Source organism: Eumetopias jubatus, unplaced genomic scaffold (assembly GCF_037043125.1).
Source record: "Eumetopias jubatus isolate StellerSeaLion01/CBP00866 unplaced genomic scaffold, mEumJub1_p1.0 scaffold_4, whole genome shotgun sequence".
Classification (NCBI taxonomy): domain Eukaryota; kingdom Metazoa; phylum Chordata; class Mammalia; order Carnivora; family Otariidae; genus Eumetopias; species Eumetopias jubatus.
The window spans coordinates 52,280,290-52,300,632 of record NW_028274810.1 but is presented as its reverse complement, the minus strand read 5'-3'; the positions used below and the strand labels follow the sequence as shown (position 1 = coordinate 52,300,632).

At 36.0% G+C, this 20,343-nt stretch overlaps 1 protein-coding gene across 5 annotated transcripts in view; it reads left to right on the top strand.

Moving 5' to 3' along the window:
• MIER1 (MIER1 transcriptional regulator) overlaps window positions 1-20,343 on the top strand; it is a 61,375-nt gene that overhangs the window by 20,636 nt on the left and 20,396 nt on the right. For all 5 annotated transcript variants that reach the window (XM_028102372.2, XM_028102373.2, XM_028102377.2 and 2 more), the window contains 4 exons: window positions 8,609-8,770; window positions 9,333-9,465; window positions 12,248-12,312; window positions 16,625-16,697. In XM_028102372.2, coding sequence (XP_027958173.2) covers window positions 8,609-8,770; window positions 9,333-9,465; window positions 12,248-12,312; window positions 16,625-16,697 — 433 coding nt within the window. The remainder of the gene's footprint in view (window positions 1-8,608; window positions 8,771-9,332; window positions 9,466-12,247; window positions 12,313-16,624; window positions 16,698-20,343) is intronic.

Here is a 20,343-nt window from a genome sequence, read left to right as displayed (position 1 = left end):
AGTGGTCAAACATTTTGAATGAATGAATGGATAAATCAATCTGGTATGCTCTAATTTAAAATGTCCTACATAAATGATCTGCACTCCATGATAAAAACATAAATAAATAAGACATCGTGTCAGTCTTTAAGCATTTGGAGTACATAATATCGTGGAAAAATGAATTGTACTTTTGTAGTAATAAAGACTAATCTGTGTTTCAGAATTTTAGTTTGGAACTTTTTAAAGTGTACATTTAAAGAGTTAGAAAAGGAATCCTATTAATATCTAGTCATATCTTGTCAGATGGTCCCGTTTTGGATCTTTTAGTAATTAAAGCTGGCTTATAATGCCTAAGCAATTCAATATTTTATTAAGCCAAAAAACAGAATTGGTTTTAGGGGCAATGATGTATAGCTGTTATAAAAGCTTTTCAAGAATGAGTTAAAGCACATGAAGAGCCTGGAGTCAAAACTATTCTTTAGAAGAGGCTGGAAAGTCATTCAGAAGACTGGTATAATTTTGAATGATTCAGAACCTAGGTGAACATCGAAAGAAACAATCATAGTCACTTCATATATTCATTAAGTGGAAAGGCAGTTATTTGCCTATATTTCATAGAAATTTCTATTGCTTTAGATATATTTTCATTTCTGAATAACCCATCCATGGGATAACATTTAAAGGAGGAAAATGTTATATTTTCCATTTTCTCACATTCTACATTACTCAAATAGTTGAGTAAGTAGTTACTTAGGAGATAATCAGTACAGGTTATGTAGTAGAATGATTATTGTTTTCTTCTGTTTTGGAAAATAGGCTATTACATTTAATTAGTACAAAATCGCTAATAGACTTTGCTAAAAGTTTGGATGTGTATTGTCTTTTACTGTTTCTACTTTATTCTCTGCCTCCTTCAGTCTTTTACAGCCTCCCCAAATTTGCTTTCAAATGACCCTTCTTAGGGAAGAAAAAGTAGAATTATTTGTAGAGGATATAGAAAGAAAGAGACAGGGAACCAATCTTTTATCATTCTCTTCATCCAGGCAGTCTTACACCTTCTCAGATGCTTCTAGCTTTTCCCAGAATAATTAAGGCTTAGGTTTAAGTTGCGCAAAATCACCAATGCTTTCGTAACCTGCTGCTAAGCTAGTTCAGGGCCAGTATAATTATAAACTCTTTAGGAATGAACCAAACTAAATTCTTTTTTTTATTTAAAAAATGAAGATTTTCTCATATTGATTACTGATTTTCTTTTATAGAAACGAAACATTACAGCTCTGTCAAGAATCAGTTAGTTGGTTTTTACCTGGCATGTTATATGCAGTGAACTTTTGATGTAATTATGTCAGAATTCTGACAGTTGATTCATTCAGGAGTTATCAACTGCATGGTCTGTAGTTTTAAGTTCATAGAAAAGTAGCTTTCCATAGAAAATGCTTTGATGTTTGTTATTACATTTCAGTACAGTTCAAATATAGGCATAAAGCTTAATATTGTAAAAGGTGCTTATATAAGTTTACCATTTAAATGTTTTAGTAGAATTAGATACACAGGTTAGAATTTATTGTGGTGATCTTAGAGAGTGTCAGAATCATTCCCATAGTAGATAGACTTTTTGCTAGAAATAGCAATATGTAGGCTGGTTTAACTGTTTTTCAGATGTATTCTTAAAATTCCTAGTCTTGCTTTGAATGGCACAATTGTAGCGGTCTATTTGGGAGAAGAGGGATCAGGATCAGCTGAGCGTCTGCCTTCGGCTCAGGTCATGGTCCAGGTCCTGGGATCGAGCCCTGCATCGGGCTCCCTGCTCCGCGGGGAGCCTGCTTCTCCCTCCGCCACTCCCCCTGCTTGTGTTCCTGCTCTCTCTCTCTCTCTCTCTCTCTCTCTGTCAAATAAATAAATAAAATCTTTAAAAAAAATCACATAATAATATTATACTTAATATTCACTTTGAAGTGCTAGACACATACCATCTGATGAATCTTCAGAACTAGAAAATAAAAATTAAAATGTGAGAGCTTGAGTATTTTTTGAAGTATACACACAAGAATTATATTGAATAAAAAGAAACCCGAGTGTGGGGATTATAAAGAAACGTTCAGTGCCTCCATCCCTTTATAGTTTATCTTATAGTGAAACCCCAACCCCAAGAGGTTGGTTACCTCAGGAACTGTCTCTGTAGTCCAATCTGGATATAGTCCCCTGGACCATCCTGGCTAGAAATCAGTCTCTTTCCTTCTTCCTCCCCTTTCCTTTGTAAGCATTTATTGGTAAGTCATTTGTGGTACAAGGTAGAAGAAGAGTACTGCGTCCATCCACCAAATGGCCCTTGAATAGCCAGTATCTGCTGTCACCTGCAGTCATTTCTAAATGACTAATCTGATAGGAGGCAGAGGGACACCTCTCCAACCTTCAAATAATACTGAAGTTATTTGCTAACTTTACCATATTGTTTTAAAGTTAAAGGACAGATTTAACTTCAGATAAAATGTTTGTCTTTTAAAAACTCTATTCTTTTCACCGCCAGCTAGCCTCCCTTTAGGTTATGCAGGCAGGATTACTCCTGTTTTTGTTATAGTGCTTAGTTAACTTATTTCTTAAAGCATGGTATGCAAGTATAGTCCACATTCCTGTGTTTTTATTCATTTTGTGCTATGTCCATATCTTCCTTTATATATCTTACAGTCTATCAACCCAGTACATCTTACTTCACATTCCATCAGGATGAGGTACACTTAACCTAGGGTCAGGTTTCAAGGAAGGCAGTATATAGCATATATATGTAAAGATATTATAAAGCATTTAGTCACACTGTGTGGCCAAAACTCAACTGCAAGTGTGTGACTTTGGACAAGTTACTTAACGTCTTTAAGCTTCAGTTTTATCATATAAACATTTAATACAGTATCCTACATGATAATCACTCAGTAAATCCTAGTAGTTATATCATTCATAAAATTCTCAAAGAAATTTATAACTCCCAAACTGTGAAGATCTACTCTACTTGACCCATAATTTTCTCTTTCACTTTGTTTCCCTGATTTCTATACTCTTAACCTTTGTATGAATGGTAATAAGACATTGCTACTTTATTGTGATGTTTCAGTTTAACTTGAGGAAAGCCCCTTACTTAGTACCTTGTAGAACACAGACTTTGACAATAAAAGTTAATGAGAGATTATCTGGAACAGGTGATTGACAGGCCCTAATATAATGTATTGTCAGCCATGTTTTATTTCGCTTTTAGTCTTTTCAGAGGGAAATGACAAGGAACATTTGTTTTGTAGGATGTCATTACTGTTTATTTCAGAATATTTAGGGGCAAATAATAGAAATCCATCTTGAACTAACTTAGGCAAAATGGGGAATTTAATGCTCATGTAATTTTATTAAGAGCAGGGAGATATCTAGGCCTTAAGGACTCAAGTGCCACCAGAAGATATTTTCTGTTTCTGCTGTTCTACATGGTGGCATCCTTTTTCAGACCAACTTTCTTTATATGCTGTCAGTTTCCAGGTCTCCAAGATGTACTGCTTTAGATAGTTTATGTTTCTTCAGCTGCTCTTGGTACAGATTTGGAAACAAACTATGTCCAGGCTTGGGTCATGTGCCCATTCCAAACCTACGGCCAGGGAATGTAGTGATTCCAATTGGATCAGATGCCATATAGTCCAGAAGGTGAGCTCTCAATCAAAATACATGCTTGGAATGAAGGAAGCATTTCCTGGAAGAAGATGAATATAGAAGTTGAAAGAGAAAGGATTGGGGGGTGGGGCAGGCAATGATGAATTACCCTTACAAAATACTTGTTAAATCTTATGTACTTCCGTTAGTGCATAGTAGGGACACAATAAATGCTACCTGAATTTGAAACTGAGGATTCCTTGGCAAAATTGACTTTGGTTTACTGTACTTACAGCTGTGTTTACTGCAAGATCTTTATACTTTAGGTCAAGTAAGATACTTTTCATACTAATGTCAAACTCTCTTGTATTCCTCAGTGGGTCTTGATTGTTCATTACTAACTTGTTGCTTTCTAACTTGGTGTATTAGGTGACAGAGGTTAAGTTAAAAGTTAATACCTAAGCAAAAGCATAAACCACTATATACTCTTTGTTTTTAAAATCAATCAAGCATTTTCTTAATGGAATAGGCAAGGATATTTTGTTTACACATAATAGAACCCACCTAAAATTAACTTTGAAGTTTCTTAGAACTTTATTGTTTTTAATTTTGGGGGGTTTTTTGTTTTTAATTTTTTTTTTTTTTAGAACTTTTTTTAGAAGTCCTATGAATGTGTATCTGGGCACAAGGAGTGTGTGGAATAGAGATTCGGTGTCACCAGGACCTCTTGATCATTCTTTACTCATGGTCATTTTCTTCAGGGTCTCTTTAGTTTTTTTCTTTACCACATCCACTAATTTAGTTTAGGTTCTAATTATACTACACGTGAATGATAGCAGGGGATTCCATCCTAGCTCTGTCTCTGGCAAACTAAATCTTTCCCTGCCAAAGTCCCTCTTGAACATTTTGCTTTGTGTATAATTTTCCCTAAGCCCTTCCAGTGTCAATCACTGCTCAACAGTTACTCTGAAATGGAGTCAAAAGTAGAGTATAACACCTCCTACTAGAAACTAAGTAAAACTAGAGAAAATAGGTAAAAATACCAGGTCTACCTTTTTTTATTTTAGTTTCTACAGATATCTTATGCTCTAATCAGAGTAACCTGGGTATTCATTTTTGTTTCTATACTTGTGCAGTAGTCATTTGCTCTGATTTAAGTGACTTTTCTTTATCTGCCAGTTCTGTTACTGTTTCTTCACATTCAATCAGATCTCCTCCGAATGTACTGTGATTAGCCATTTTGACTCTCCTCTGTACTCTGCTTAGCCAATTTTAGAAGTGTTGTTAAATTTTTCTTTGAGAAATGAATTGTTGCAAGGTGAGTCACATTTCTTTTTTTTTTGAAAGAGAACTTTTATTATTTTTATGTACAGAAAACTCAACACTTAGCCAGTTTGATGGCCAGTTCTTTAGCCTCTGCCTTTTCTAGCTTGGCGATATAAACCACCAGCTTTGCACCCAGGATGTTGCCTCCCCAGTGAGGGCGGATATCATCATATCCGTCACTGTAATTTGTCCTGATAGCTTCCACCGGCTTAGCCAGAGCTTGTTTGTCTTCTGAGTTAATCTGTGCGAAGGCAACGTTGGTGCAGGTCTTCTTGTGGACCAGATGGCTCAGTCTGGCCTTCTTGATAATACAGTAGGGAACCCCTATCTTACAACATAGGGCAGGGAGGAAGACAGCCAGCCTAGTGGGATCCACAGCATGTGCAGTCACTACCAGCTGAGCCTTCTAAGATGGTGACAGTATTAACCCCTGCTGGAGGGACAGGTGATTTCTTAATAGGGACATCCCCTTTGCCAGCAGCTTTCTTCTCAGCCTGGGCCAACAATCACTGCTTTTTTTTGTCTTTGGTCTCTGTTTATGGGCCAGCTTAAGCAGGTGAGTAGCTGTTTGGTGGTCCAAAGGCTGGGTGAACTGGTTAATCCCAGGAGACAGTTTCAGATGTTTATAGAGAATAGCCCTTTGCTGCTGCAGTTGGATATAGCGGGGCCATTTGACAAAGCAGGTGGGGTCCCTTTGGGGCTGGATATCCTGTCCAATACGAGAATTCTTGGGCCTTTTCTCAAATGGGATTGACCACCTTCTTGGCTTCCTGCTTCTTCATGACAGCAGGGAAGTTGGGGCCACCTTCTTCCCCCTTAGCCTTCTTTCCTTTTCACATCTTGGATGGCTGGAGGAGAGCTAAAATGAGTCATACTTTTTAAATGCTTATCTAGGAGGAAAAAATACTGACCTAACCATGAATATGAGATATTCCATATTCCCGAAAGTGATTTAAAAAAAAAAATTCCTTTCCATGCAGTTAGTATGTCACCTATCCTTTTGACACATAACTGAGCTAGGTGTCAGGTGTTAGTGATTAGCTTTATTAAAGATAATGATCAAGCTTTATTACCTCCCATTGGAAAGGAAATTTGCAGGTATCTTGTATTGTGAGATAAGTGGTTCTCAAGGTAGTCCCATACCAAGAGCATCAGTATGGCCTGGCTTATAGAAAATATGCAGATACTCTGCCTCTACCTCTGCCCTACTATAGTAGAAACTTTGGGGTGGGGCCCAGCACTCTGTTTGGCTAAGCCCTCAAGGTGATTGTTGCCCTTGAATATGACAGACCAAAGGTAGAGAGCCTGAGGACATTTGATTGATAATATACCTATTTTGCATAATCTTTCAAAATATCAGTTAACTCACTCGTAAAAGTTAGAGGTAATAGCAACCTATATTAAGGAAGTTGAGGGAGAGCACGAGAGGGGAATGAGGGGCAGAGGGAGAAGCAGACTCCCCGCTGAGCAAGGAGCCCCACATGGGGCTCGATCCCAGGACTCCGGGATCATGACCTGAGCCAGAGGCAGACGCTGAACCGATTGAGCCACCCAGGTGCCCAATTAAGGAAGTTTTAAAGATGAGATAAATATGAAGTACTTCATGAATTCTTTAGGTCCATGTAAATGTTAGTTGCAAACTTATGCTGAAGGTTTTCTTTGGTTTGGCCCTTATTCATACTGGTGACTTCCGTGGTTCTTGTTTATAGTAGTGACTGTCATTGTTAAACCTTCGAGTTTGTGGTGCAGAATTAGTTCATGGGAAATACGAGCTGGGATTAAGTCTAGGTATTAAAAAAAAAAAAAATCTGTCAGGGCATGATGTTTCCTTCTGCTTAGTTTTCTTAAAGGTAGTAAATACTCCCACTGGTACTTTTAAAGATCTTTTGAGATTGCATAATATTCTTATTCTACTTTTGTTCAGAAAAGAGAGAGAATAAGATAGTGGAATCAAAGTACTTACCACAAATGCCTGGTACATAGAAGACACTTTATGGCAGCTATTTGTTATCAGTGTATAAACAACCAGCCTTTTCTATATCTTTCTCTTACTCTACTTTCTTGATCTTGAAGTTCTGTTTTAGTTCTTAAATCCTGATTTTCTAATGCCAAATTTCTGTCTCCTGTACCAGGTCCTTGGTACATGGACCAGATATCTGCATGGACTAGTTTCTTGAACACCTCAAGCACTGTTTGTGTTACTGCACTTAAGAGAAATACAATAGGAGATGTCAGTTAAGTGTGCCCGCTGCTCTCAGCTAGAGTGGTAGCACCTTACCTGATAGAGTTACCACTTTCAGGTTGTGGCTGCTGTACGTCGTCAGTCAGGGCTCTCCAAATTGACTTCTCTTTCAGAAACAGATTCACAGACTGATTTATAACTAGAGTATCCATTTACAATGGGAAATACAAGTGTTAAACAGCATTTTCTTCCTACCTCTTTCTATAAGAAAATTTTTTCAAATTATAAACATTATTTGCTTCTCATACACAAATTCTGAGTGATGGGAGTTAGTTGTAGGATCTAAGTGCCTAGTGTCATCAGGTTATATCATCCAATCTGATATATCCATCTCTACTAGAACAATGTTTTTAACACATGGGCGACTTATTTCTGTCCATGAATAATGCTACAAGACTGCTGGAGAAATACAAAACAGGTCTTGTTTCATGATTGCCCTTCTTGTAGGTTCTAAACTGCCTTAAATTTTTCTCAAAAGAGAGGTGGGGTAGAGGGTTGTAGAAGGAGGGCATGTGTGAATGTGTGTAGTACATTCAGGTGATTTGGATTAAATTTTCTTTTTATAGTCAGAATGCTCTCCCAATTTCCCTGATACTTTATATCACTTGATTACTAGTTAGAGTGAATACCTTCTATAGAAAACTTGATTCATTTCATTGCATATGGATATTTCTTCATTTCATCCTTAGAGGGTGTATTTTTTTTTATGGAGTTAGGGGTGATTCCTGGCTGAGGCAGTATGATGTACTGATGAGTATGGGCTTTTAGAATTAGACTTGAAATCTGGTTCTACTATTTGTAATTTGTATCATTTGGGGAGAGATTGCTTAATCTCTGAGCTTCAGTTTCCTCATCTGTGAGTTGGAGGTTATATAACAGTTTTGTAAAATAGATAGCAAAGAATTGCATGACAGGATTTTATGTATAATTTTAGGTTATCCTAGAAAAGAACATATGGCTAATGGAATCCAGTGTTATTCCTGTATATCATTACTGTTTTCTTTTAATGTGTTTGGATTGGGCTGTGAATTTCACCTCCATTTTTGAATTTGTTAACTTAGTTTCCAGTCTCTTTTCTAATTATTTTTCCCACTTCCAAATTATGTATGGTACTCTTAAGTGTGTGCATCTATTCATAGTGTTAACTGCCAGTGTACATTTATTGAATTGATTGCACAGAACAGTTCTACACCACTGTCATTTTTTTATTATACTTAAAGGTTTTGTTGTTAGCGATTAGAATTGGTGAGTCTCTTACAGAAATTCTTGAAAGACTAGGATTTTCCTGGGTTTCAGAGTTGTTTTCGTTCACCTTTTATGATTTGAGAAGTCTTGATACAGTTCTAAGGATATTCCCTATGAATGAAGGTGTGAATTACAGGAATATGAAATATCCATTTATTCAGAAATTAACTTTTTATTTGGTCTGTTTAGGAAGGAGACATGCCAATTCATGAACTTCTCAGTCTTTATGGTTATGATAGTACTATTCGACTACCTGAAGAAGATGAGGAGGAGGAAGAAGAGGAAGAAGAAGGAGAAGATGATGAAGATGCTGATAATGATGATAACAGTGGCTGTAGTGGGGAAAATAAAGTAAGGTTATACACATTTATTAAGATTGTAGTCTTTTTTCTTGTTGAAGTAGTAACTTATTAATATTGGAAGTCCCCTATAATCTGAAAAGTGATAGTTTTATCTGTGTCATTCCAGATTTCTTTTCAGGGCCTCTTCTAAATAAATTTGTACCAACTTAAAAAAAATACTACTCTTTTTAAGTATTAAAGGCTAATTGGTAGTTCTGTATTCAATTTTCTTATTTTGTTTTGAAATAATTTGATATAGAGAGAGGTTCAAAGATAGCATAGAGTTCCTATGTACTTTTTAGCCAACTTTTCCTGTTTACATCTCATGTAACCATGGTGTGTTTATCAAAAGTAAGAATTGACACTGGTACCATACTATTAAACTGTAGACAATTCAGATTTCGCCAGTTTTTCTATTAATGTCCTTTTTTCTGTTCCAGGTTCCAATCCAGAACACCGTGCTGCATTTAGTGTATTTATTTTAGTCTTCTCGTTGTATTTGGAATACTGTAACCTTTCATCTGCAATAATTTTCCTTACATCTCAAAGAAATTTAATGTGTTATTCTGCAGGAAGAGAATATAAAGGACTCATCAGGTCAAGAGGATGAAACTCAGTCTTCCAATGATGATCCGTCACAATCTGTTGCTTCTCAAGATGCCCAAGAAATAATCCGCCCACGTCGATGTAAATATTTTGATACTAGTAAGTGTCATGGTTGCTATTGTTTGGATAATTTTTACTATTTAATATATGATGTAAAATGCCGTTTCTTTTTCACTTGTCTGTTTGGATTCATTTACTCTGAAATCTGGCTGAACAGTAATGGGTTTTGTTCTAGGTTAGTTCATTTAGCAGTGCTAAAGCCCCACTGTCCATGAGTAGATTGCAGAGATTGTTGTGTCCCTATACTCCTTGATTTTGAATATGTTCCTTTTTTTCTCTTTCTTCTTTTGTTTTTAACCATATATCCCCATGTTTACTTTGGGGTGGAGACTTGACATCAGTATGAGGCAAAGTTGAGTCCCGGATGTCAGGAGGTTATCTTAGGACAAGGAGAAGGGGCTATGGGCATGCTTTGAGAGCTTGGTATAACCTGGGTGGAGTCTTAGGCTCATTCTCTCAGGTAAGGAATCCAGGGCCTTGCTTGTACATAGGCTTCAACCATATAGTTGACTTTGAGTCTTAAACTTCTGCAGAGACAGCTAGTGTTTGTTAGCAGGGCCTGGTAAGGCTGTGGGGAGCTCTATAAGCAAGGTATCAGGCCAACATTTCCAAGGGGCTTTATTGGCTCCATAAAATTGCTCTGAGTTTCTTAAAACTGTCTCATCATATCTAAGTCTGTGCATGTGTCTCTTAAGGATGACATTCCAGGGGCACTTGACTGGCTCAGTTGGTAGAGAGCACGACTCAAACTTGGGGTTGTGAGTTTGAGCCCCATGTTGGGTGTAGAGATTACTTAAATAACATCTGTGTCCACTAAAAAGTCAATCGATTTGTTCCCCAAAGTTAACATTTTTAGGTCTAATGCAGTGCCCAAGAAAAGAAGAAATAAGAATACCTCCATGGGCTCAATTACAAATGGAGTGGCAGGCTCCTGTGGGGAAAAACGTGTTCCTTTTTTTCCCCCAATACTTCCTTAATTTGTCTCATAGTCATCTTTTTTATTTCTTCTAGTCTTCTCAGTTTTCATTTTCTACTTTCTTTTCCTCTTAGCCGTTTTTATCTATTTCATAAGTATTGCTTTCTCTAATCAGTGGCTCCCAGTTCTCAAGAAGTGGTTTCCTCTTGAGGTGAGAACATGTTATACACAGAAAGAGCTCTCCTAATTTTACTACAGATTGTGATCTTGTCAGAGATGTGCAGTAGTTGAGACAACATTTAATATATGTACCTTGAATATTTGCATGCTTTATCTGCTCCATGATGTTTCATGTAAGCAGGAATCATTACTCTGGATGACTGTTCTTTGATAAGAAAAAGGCAACCATTAGTGTTACTGGTTTAAGCTTGGGTCTGAATTTCTGTGCTTTAAAAGAAAGAAAAACATTTGAAGAACAATAACCTCTCATGAAATGGAGCAGTGTAATAACTGATGAAACATGGCTATTGCTTCATGTGAATGATTCCTGATACATATTTAGTTTAGAAGTGAATGTAGCGCTAATGATACTTTATTGTGAGTTTTGATCAAAGATATGGTCCAGTTGAAAAGCCTATCAGTGTAAGGAGAGATTGGTTGCTGAAACTATTGTATTAATATTAAGTTTGGGGAAAGCCTGGTATTTTTCCTTTTTCTTCTTAGGTAAATTGCCAAAGTTTGTTTAAAAGTGGGATGCTGGGGTGCCTGGGTGGCTCAGTCGGTTAAGCATCTGCCTTCGGCTCAGGTCATGATCCCAGGGTCCTGGGATTGAGCCCCACGTCGGGCTCCTTGCTCAGCGGGGAGCCTGCTTCTCCCTCTCCCACTCCCCCTGCTCGTGTTGCTTCTCTCTCTGTCAAATAAATAAATAAAATCTTTAAAAAATAATAATAAAAAAAAAAGTGGGATGCTAAGTGACTGCATCTTTTTTTTTTTTTTTTTAAGATTTTATTTATTAGAGCATGAGCAGGGGGGAGAGGTAGAGGAAGAAGGAGAAGCAGTCTCCCCACTGAGCAGGGAAGCCTGATACGGGGCTCGATCCCAAACCCTGAGATCATGACCTGAGCTGAAGGCAGATGCTTAACTGACTGAGCCACCCAGGCGCCCCTAAGTGACTGAATCTTAAAACAGTATTTATTTCATACTTTTGATCTGCTATTTTAGTTATGATGTATGCACAGAAGCTGTAGATATACTTCCTATCTTAACTTTTCCATAGGAAGATTTAATTTCTATATGTAATGTTACCCTTTTGAACTTTGTATTCCATTTTACAGTTGAGAAGATGCTGACAGTGTAATCGTTTTCAAATTTCCTACCCCTTTATGTAAATACATTTTTTACTCCAAAATGTAAACAAATGGCACCTTGCCTGCTCTTGAATAAATCAGAGGTTGGGGAGGATGGAGGTCTTCTTACATAGCCTCCCTTCACACTCTCTCTAAAGTGTTGCTACAAAGTTCTCAGAGTCTCACGGAGCATTGATTGGAAACCAGTTTTTGTTTTTTGTCCAAATTCTTATTTTATTAGGGAGGAAAGAATTAGGTTTAGGAACAGATTATCTTGACCCGCTAATTCAATTTTTTTCTTAAATTTTTGTGGGAAATCATTTACTGAGAATACAGTTTCCTAAAATAAAAATTGTCCCAGAAGGCTTATGGGTTTTTTGTTTTGCTTTGTTTTAAACTGATAGGGTATTATTTGATCAGAAATGTCTTGGTCCTGTTTTTGCAAATACTTTTAGGTATACTTAAATGTTTGATGGTAGATGTAAAAATAATGTACAGATATAGAGATGTGGACAGGATAAACAGTCATTTTGTAATATTATTGTCTTATTTATTGTAGATAGCGAAATAGAAGAAGAATCTGAAGAAGATGAAGATTATATTCCATCAGAAGACTGGAAAAAGGTAGTTAGAGTCATATTTTCCCAAAGTTTAGGTAAATTAATATTAAAAAGCAAGTATGATTATTACTTTACTAGCTATATATTGATAAAGTTGAGGTAAGCCCTTTTGTGACATTTAAATGTTTGGTAGATGTTCAGATTTCCCCTTAATACATTGAGGTAAGAAAAAATACTGTTTTTTTATAAAATAATGATACAGAAAGAATTTGACTTTTTTGAGCAAATCAGTCTCAAACCAATAACAGAAATTGAAATTTTGAACTAGTGCTAATTTAGATTTTTGTTGCACTGGAAAAAGTATCACAAGTAAATTCTTTTACATATTCAGGAAAGCAGTTGAGGCTTTGGTTCTGTTAAGTAGATTTTGTTTAATAATTTAGATTATAAGTTTTTCCATCCCATATTAATGTAGATATTTACAACTCAAAATATATTGGGTGAAGAGACAGATTTGAGCTTTTCTATTACTATGCATAATAAGTTAATTTCTAAAATGAATCTAAAGATTATATATTGACATGTTTTTGATTATAAAATTGTATAAGTGTACAACTTAGTTATACAGTTAAGTAGAATTAATTTTAAGCTGTTGCAAAGCAGATGAACGTACTAGAGAAATGTGTCAAATGTCATGTAGAATTTATTAGAACAAATCATTTATATAGAAGGAATATAATTCTTAATTGAGATAGCTCACTCGAATTTTTTTTTCTTTTGCTGTTCTTTTCCTTGGTCTGTTTTTTTTTTTTTTAATATTTTATTTATTCATTTGAGACACAGAGAGAGAGAGATAGCATGAGCAGGGGGAGAAGCATGCTCCCCGCTGAGTCAGGAGCCCAATGTGGGGCTTGATCCCAGGACCTGGGATTATGACCTGAGCCAAAGGCAGACGCTCAACCATCTGAGCCACACAGGTGCCCCGTCCTTGGTCTGATTTTAAATTTAGTGCATAAATAATCATTTCTCTGGAAGCAGAATAGCTTTAATCATCAAATTGAGTGGACTCTCTGCACTTTTTATGCCATGATTGTTTAATTAGTTAATAGTTTTGAGTCTTCACAATGGCTTTTTTGTTGGTGGTGGTGGTGGTGGTGGTGGTTTAAAGTGTTTTGGTTTGGGAGACACCTGGGTGGCTCCATCAGTTCAGCGTCTGTCTTCAGGTCATGATCCCAGGGTCCTGGGATCGAGTCCCGCATCGGGCTCCTTGCTTAGCCTGCCACTCCCCCGTTTGTGCTCTCCCTCTCTCTCTCTCTCACAAATAAATAAAATCTTTAAAAAAAAAAAATTTTTTTTTTGGTTTGCGATGTCTGGGGCAAACTTAAAAAAGAGCTGACACCCTTGCTAATTAAAATAAGAGAATATCTCATAGAGTTTCCATTGGAATAATGAAGTATTCAAATGAACTCGGACTGGGCTACCCAAGGATTGTGGGCTTTTGCCAGAATTGATCCATTTCTGGATTTCCAAGGAGATGTTTAGAAGAGAGAGACATCTTAGTATATTATGCTAAGTGAAATAAGTCAGAGAAAGACAATTATATGATCTGACTGAAATGTGGAATTTAAGAAACAAAACAGAGGAGCATTGGGGAAGAGAGGAAACAATAAAACAAGATGAAGTCAGGGAGGGAGACAAACCAAAAGAGATTTTTAATCATAAGAAACAAACTGAGGGTTGCTGGAGGGAAGGAAGGTGAGGGGATGGGGTAACTAGGTGATGAATATTAAGGAGGGCACGTGATAAAATGAGCATGTTATATGCAGCTCATGAATCACTGACCTCTACCTCTGAAACCGGTAATACATTATATGTTAATTAATTGAATTTAAATTTTTAAAAATATGTATAGACAAAAAAGAGACATCTCTCAGTGTGTTAGAATGGTAAAGGAAGGTGTGGGTTAGAGTGGTAAGGAGGGAAGGTTAGCTCAGTGCAGTGTGTGTTAATTAATTTGAGTGAATGATGAATGAATGATGAGGCTAAAGACTAAAAACAAGGATCACAGAGTTATCCACTATTTATGCCCATTTGGGCAAGCGTTCTTTACTCCAGTTTTTTTCTGATTCCTACACCATGCAGAAATTAGGAAAAAAGCTAAAAACCTTAGAAGTTACCTTCAACTGTTACTTTCTAACCATATATTCAAGTTTATATACCTTTTAAGCTGTTCTCATAAACTTTCTCTTCAACTTAAATTGTTTTTGTGTCTGAAGTGTACAAGAGAATATTGGAGTAAGTGTTGAATTATTATTTTTAATGAACAGAAGCTCAGAGGAGGGAGAACATGGGGGACTATTCCCTTCCCAGGAAAATTATGTAATAAAACAGGCCACAGTAAATCCAGACTGTTTGTTTTAGTATGATTTTGTTGTAGTAAAAATTGTCAAGATTCAGATTCATCTTCTAAGGCTTGTAAGAAACTGAATTTTTCTAGAAACTGGGGTAGAGGAGACAGCTTTGAAATCAAATTTGAGTCCAGGTTGTAGCCTCAGAACTTACTAATAGTGCATTTCTGAGGAAATTAATTTTTTTTGAGTGTCATCTCAGGTATGATACGGGAATAAAAATTTTAGCCTTGTCGAAGTTGGTGAGGATTTAATGAAAATTATACGTATGACACTTGGTACATAATACTCCTAATTGCTGTTTCCCTTCCCTTCCCTACAGAACAAATCAGCAGGTAAAAAGAAGTGTTCTAAACTCAATAGGAAAAAGGAAGCATCTTATCTTTATACTAGTCCGGAAGCTCTCAAGCCTGCTTCCATGTTAGAATCACTTGGAGAACTTTTAAGTCCTGATTACCAGGGCCTCCTTCTTCCAGAGATTCTAATTTAACTGGTCTGGAATGGATCTAGGTATCTATATTTTTAGAAGTGCCTCAGACAGGGAGGGTTGATGACTGGTCTATTGTCTAGTAGGCATTGGTGAGTAAAAAGAGGCACAAGAAGTGATGGTAGGGTACTCTTTTTTTTATAGTGAAAGAGATAGAGTTCTCCTGTAAGAATAGGGAGAATTTGTGATATTCTTTTTAGAAAATTGACTGGTTTTCTTTTATAGTTGTAGCAATAAATTAATTACGTAGAAAGGATGTCTTTGGAGTTATACTAGATAAAATGAGATCCTACTGTCAGATTGACAAAAAGGAGAGAGGAACTTTTCAAATCCTAAGAATTATTTAAACTGTTATTTTTTAATTAATGAATTAATTAATTTGAGAGAGAGAGCACACGGCCTGGAGGAGCAGAGGGAGAGATAATCTCAAGCAGTCTCTGGGCAGAGCCTGACAACGGGGCTTGATCTCACGACCCTGAGATCGCAACCTGAACCGAAACCAAGAGTCGGATGCTTAACTGACTGCACCACCCAGGCGAACCTCAACTGTTATTTAAACTGTTAAACTGTTACCTTAAACTTGTACCTTTCCTGCCTACATCTTCATTTTGAAAATGCAGTAAATTTATTCTTAACATTTAGCCACCAGATAAAGGAGGGTCAGTGTAATCTTGGTCCCTCTGTTTTGTAATATCTCATCAATGGTGATCTCATTATCTTTCTGAACAACCAGTTTCCTCTGATCTGTGATTTGACTATATAGATTTGATGACCACATTTCCTAAAATAAAATTTAGTTATGTTTCGGGGAGGTTACTTTTTTCATTTTGTATTGTTTTGTGAAGATCAGGCACTAACCTGCTTATCCATTTGGAGTTTCATCCATTTCGCCTCTACTGAGCTTTATACAAACCCTTTTTGTTACTTTCTTTACCTCAAGTCTGTGGTTCTCAGACTGAAGTGTATGTTGGAATCACCCAACAGCTTGTTGAAACACTACTTGCTGAGTCAGAGTTTCTGGTTCAGTAGGTCTCAGGTAGAACCTGAGCATTTACATTTCTAACAATTTCCCAGGTGACTTTGATGATGCTGACCCACTGTCCATAGTTTAGACTATAAATATCTTAAAGTACCCGAATTTCATTTTCTGTTTTTCAGGGTGTTTGCAATTATCTTATTAATTGAATTATAAGAATTCATTTTTATTTCTTTTTCTCCATATTTTGAAGTAGAGTTTGTATTCATTGTGTATATTGCACTATACCCCATTATTACTAACGTTTTCATCCAATCATATCCAAGCTCTTATCTATTATTAACTCATTCATCCTCACAATACTCCTCTGAGGTAGTTAATTGGTTGTGTCTTTTATGACAGAGAAACCATGAACAAGTTTACCCAGGAAGATGGTAAAGCTAGAAAATGGATATAAAATCTGTGTTACTAGATCTTACTAATGTGTCATGTTATTTTTAAATAGGAGATTATGGTGGGCTCCATGTTTCAAGCAGAGATTCCAGTTGGCATTTGTAGATACAAAGAAAATGAAAAAGGTGGGTTATTAATAAAGTTATACAGCTTGCATTCATGCTTTTGAAGTGATGAACTGTTACTTTATAATGGAATAAGATCATGACAATTTGTTACCCCACTGATTGATGAAAGAGGACTCTTCATTATTTCTGTAAGAAGAAATATGTTTACTGTTTGTTCAGTTTGTCCATAGAAATCTAGAAAGAAAAAAATGAATGCCTTTTTGATACATAAAACATCCCAGCTTTTTATTTTTTTTCATATTTTAAATATACCCTTTTATAACCTGTATAATTTAAATTTAAAAGGTTACTTTATGTCAAGGGAAGCTGTTAGGTTTAAAAAAACTCAAACAATGATATAAAAAGCTTACTTTAAGTGTTGAAACTTTTAATATTACTAAAATTGAGTACTTTGATATTTATTTGTAAAATAATTTCTCCAACTTGTTATAAAGTTGTTATAAAACAACTTCTATATTTATATTTTACATAATTTTGCCATCATTTTATCTAAAAATAGTAAGGTAAGTCATACTTAAACTTCCAGTAACATAAAATACTTGAGGACTTAAGTCTGTTTCAGATTATTCCCTTTGGGTGAGGTCCAGAAAGAATTTTCTGTATGTGTTTTTAATGAGTTTATGTGTAGTATGAGATCACTCAGTGCTAGAAATCTTTCTTCATTTATTTCAGTTGTCCTCTTCACATTTCAGTTTACATATGCAGAGCCTTTCAGAGTTGTAGAATTCTTTTGTTTCCCTTTTAGTAGTCTCTCCAAAAACTTCCTTTATATATTAAGTTTGTACCTGCTTTCAGGGAAGCAGTAAATAGAGGCAGTTAAGGGAACACCACAGGCCAGTAAATTCTAGTGATGCAAAAATGTTTTAACACACCAGTAATAACTTGTGCTCACTTTCAAGTTAATTCCTGCAATATAGAGGAACACTAAAGGTATCAATATGGAGTGACTTTGTTATATAGTGAAATTCTCTGTATATGTTTTGTCATTATAGTGTAATTGTGTGCAAAAATAAGTGAACCATTGTCATTTGTATTTATTTTTGTAATTGAATTTTAAATATTATGCTTCGCTCATATGCTGTACAATGATTAGCACATGTTCACCATTAAGTTCTTGCTCCCACTAAAGAACCAAAAGTTAGACATTAGTTCTAATTTATGAAATTTTCTAAAAGTTTTGACTATGAAAAATAATAGTGTCTATCTTAGAAAATTTTGTATTTTGTAGGTGGGTAGGAAAATATCTTGGTTTTATATGTGGCAGGTTAGTGTTAGAGCTAAAGGTAGTTTTACTTACCTCTTAATACGTTTTTTTATGTTTGTATTGTCAGATATCACAGTAAGTAAATAATCAAGATCTCTGATTTTCACTGTTTTAAATTTTGGTTTGTTGCTTTCAGTTTGATTATAATTTTAGAGAGCAGTTATACATAATATTTTTTTTCAGGAAAGGTGTGATCTATGAAGCTTTCTCACCGTGTAAACTTAAGCATTTTAGATTGTGTGAGGATCAGACTAGATTTAGCAGGCTGATACTGCATTGGAGGGGCCACTGTGGTAGAGGGACTTTCCTCAGTTTTATATTTCTAGGAATTCAGACTTTTGTCATGATACCCAGAATTTGTCACCACTTACGGTGGTGCACACAAACCAAACTCATGTGAAACTTATGTAAACTACACCATTGGAAAACAACTGTTAAAGGGATACTGATGATTAGTGCATTCTTTCCCTTAAAGGATAAAGTTTGCAAGGTATTTTTCGCTGGTTTGGTGAGCACACATTCAAAAGGGAGAGCATTTGGTTTGAGTGATTTTGATAAAAATGCCACAAAACTAATACACTTTATACCTTCACTGTAGGAATTATTTGACACAAATGGATTAGAATTTTTTCATTGATACAAGGAAACCCTATTACTGAGTATCCTGGAAAGACATTGATAAATTTTTTTCTCTCTGATACCTGATTTCTTTTTTACTAGACTCCATGCAGCTTATATATTCCTCATCAGTTATCACTTCTTTTTCAAACAATTATATAAACAAGATTTGTTACAGTTGTGTTTGAGTCCTTTTCCTTTGAACTTTATTACACAATCTCAACTACACAATTAACGTTTTCATAAATTTTTGTAAATTAGCACATACTCAGCACAGTATATTATAATCATTTCTTTATTCATTTTTGTATCCTTAATACCTAGTATGATTCTGTTACATAGGTACTCAGTACTAACATTTGGTGGCTGAGTTATTAGGTAGGTGCAGAATAATGTTAACAGAACTGATATGGAGTCATTAAACTTTGATCAGTACATAGGCATTTGGCCTTGGACATGTTTACTTAACTTCCTTTTCTCCTCTATAAAATAGCTATAAAAGAGCATTTATTTACAGAGCCTGTCATGAGGATTTACATGTTATATTTTTAGGTGTAGCTTTAACCACATAGTGTCTGGCACATAGTAAGTGCTCAGTGAGAGGCCTTAATGTTCAATGGATGATTAATCTTACCCATTATTTAGGTTTTATTATTATTCAGATTTTCAGAAAGCACCAGTTTATGCTGTTTTACTTACAAATGGCAAAAATCCAGTTCAGTTAGCTTCAGCAAAAAAGAGTCTATTGCTTAACTGGAAGGTTCTGGGTGGCTTCAGATATAACTGGATTTGGGGGTTATTATTATATCATCTGTCCCTCCTCCCCTTTCCGATCTCTTTATTGCCAGACAAGCTAAGATGGCTACTGGGAGCTCCTGGCTTGACTTTACACTGTCCTTGTAGCTAGAGAACCAACAAAAATGAGAACTTCGGCATCCATCTTTGCTCCAGCACAAGTCCTAGAGAAAACCTCTATTGACTTAGCTTGAGTCATACTCAGCCAGAAGTAATTACTGTGACCAGAGAGAAGAGTGAGTGTTCTGGCTTGCCTTGGCTCATTTATCTGTTCTCGGGGCTTCAGGGTGTCAGCCCCACTCAGAACAGATGGAAAGGATTTAATTCCCAAAGAAAGTGTTGAGTAGATGAAAAGCATGATTTTTCAGTTCCGTGTGTGTTTTGTTTCTTTCATGTACTAAACTGAACACTGCAGCTTTTGTGATAAGACTGAATATAACGCTGATAAACATCCTAGATCAAAAAGAGCCCCCCCCCCCCCCCCCCCCCAGCTAAGATCTGCCCAAAGTGTCAGTACTGCTGAAGTTGAGAACTCTGGACTAGATTGATTGAGAATTAGTTGGGCTATCTATAGGGATGAAGGTCAAGAGAAAGGAGCTAAGGTATTTCCCGGTCGAATTTTCATGCTTGCATGACGGAGTTTTAGAGTAAGGAAATGATGGCTAGGAATTAGGAAGCAGTGAATAGCAAAGGACCATGTAAATTGTCGTTTCTAAGGAACACTTGACAAATTACTGATTCTTAAGTTACTTACTGAAAACGTATGCATGCGTTATCCTTAGTTGATGATGATAATGTTGAAAAGGCAGTTCATACAGCTTATACGTAGGAAAAGCTCAGCACGACAACTTAAAATGTAGGTTATTAATGATACTGTGACCTTTTAAGACTGTGGGAATTTTTGTTGTAAACCTCATTGTTACACCATAGCTGATTACAGATCTGCATTTTCATCCTCATAATATA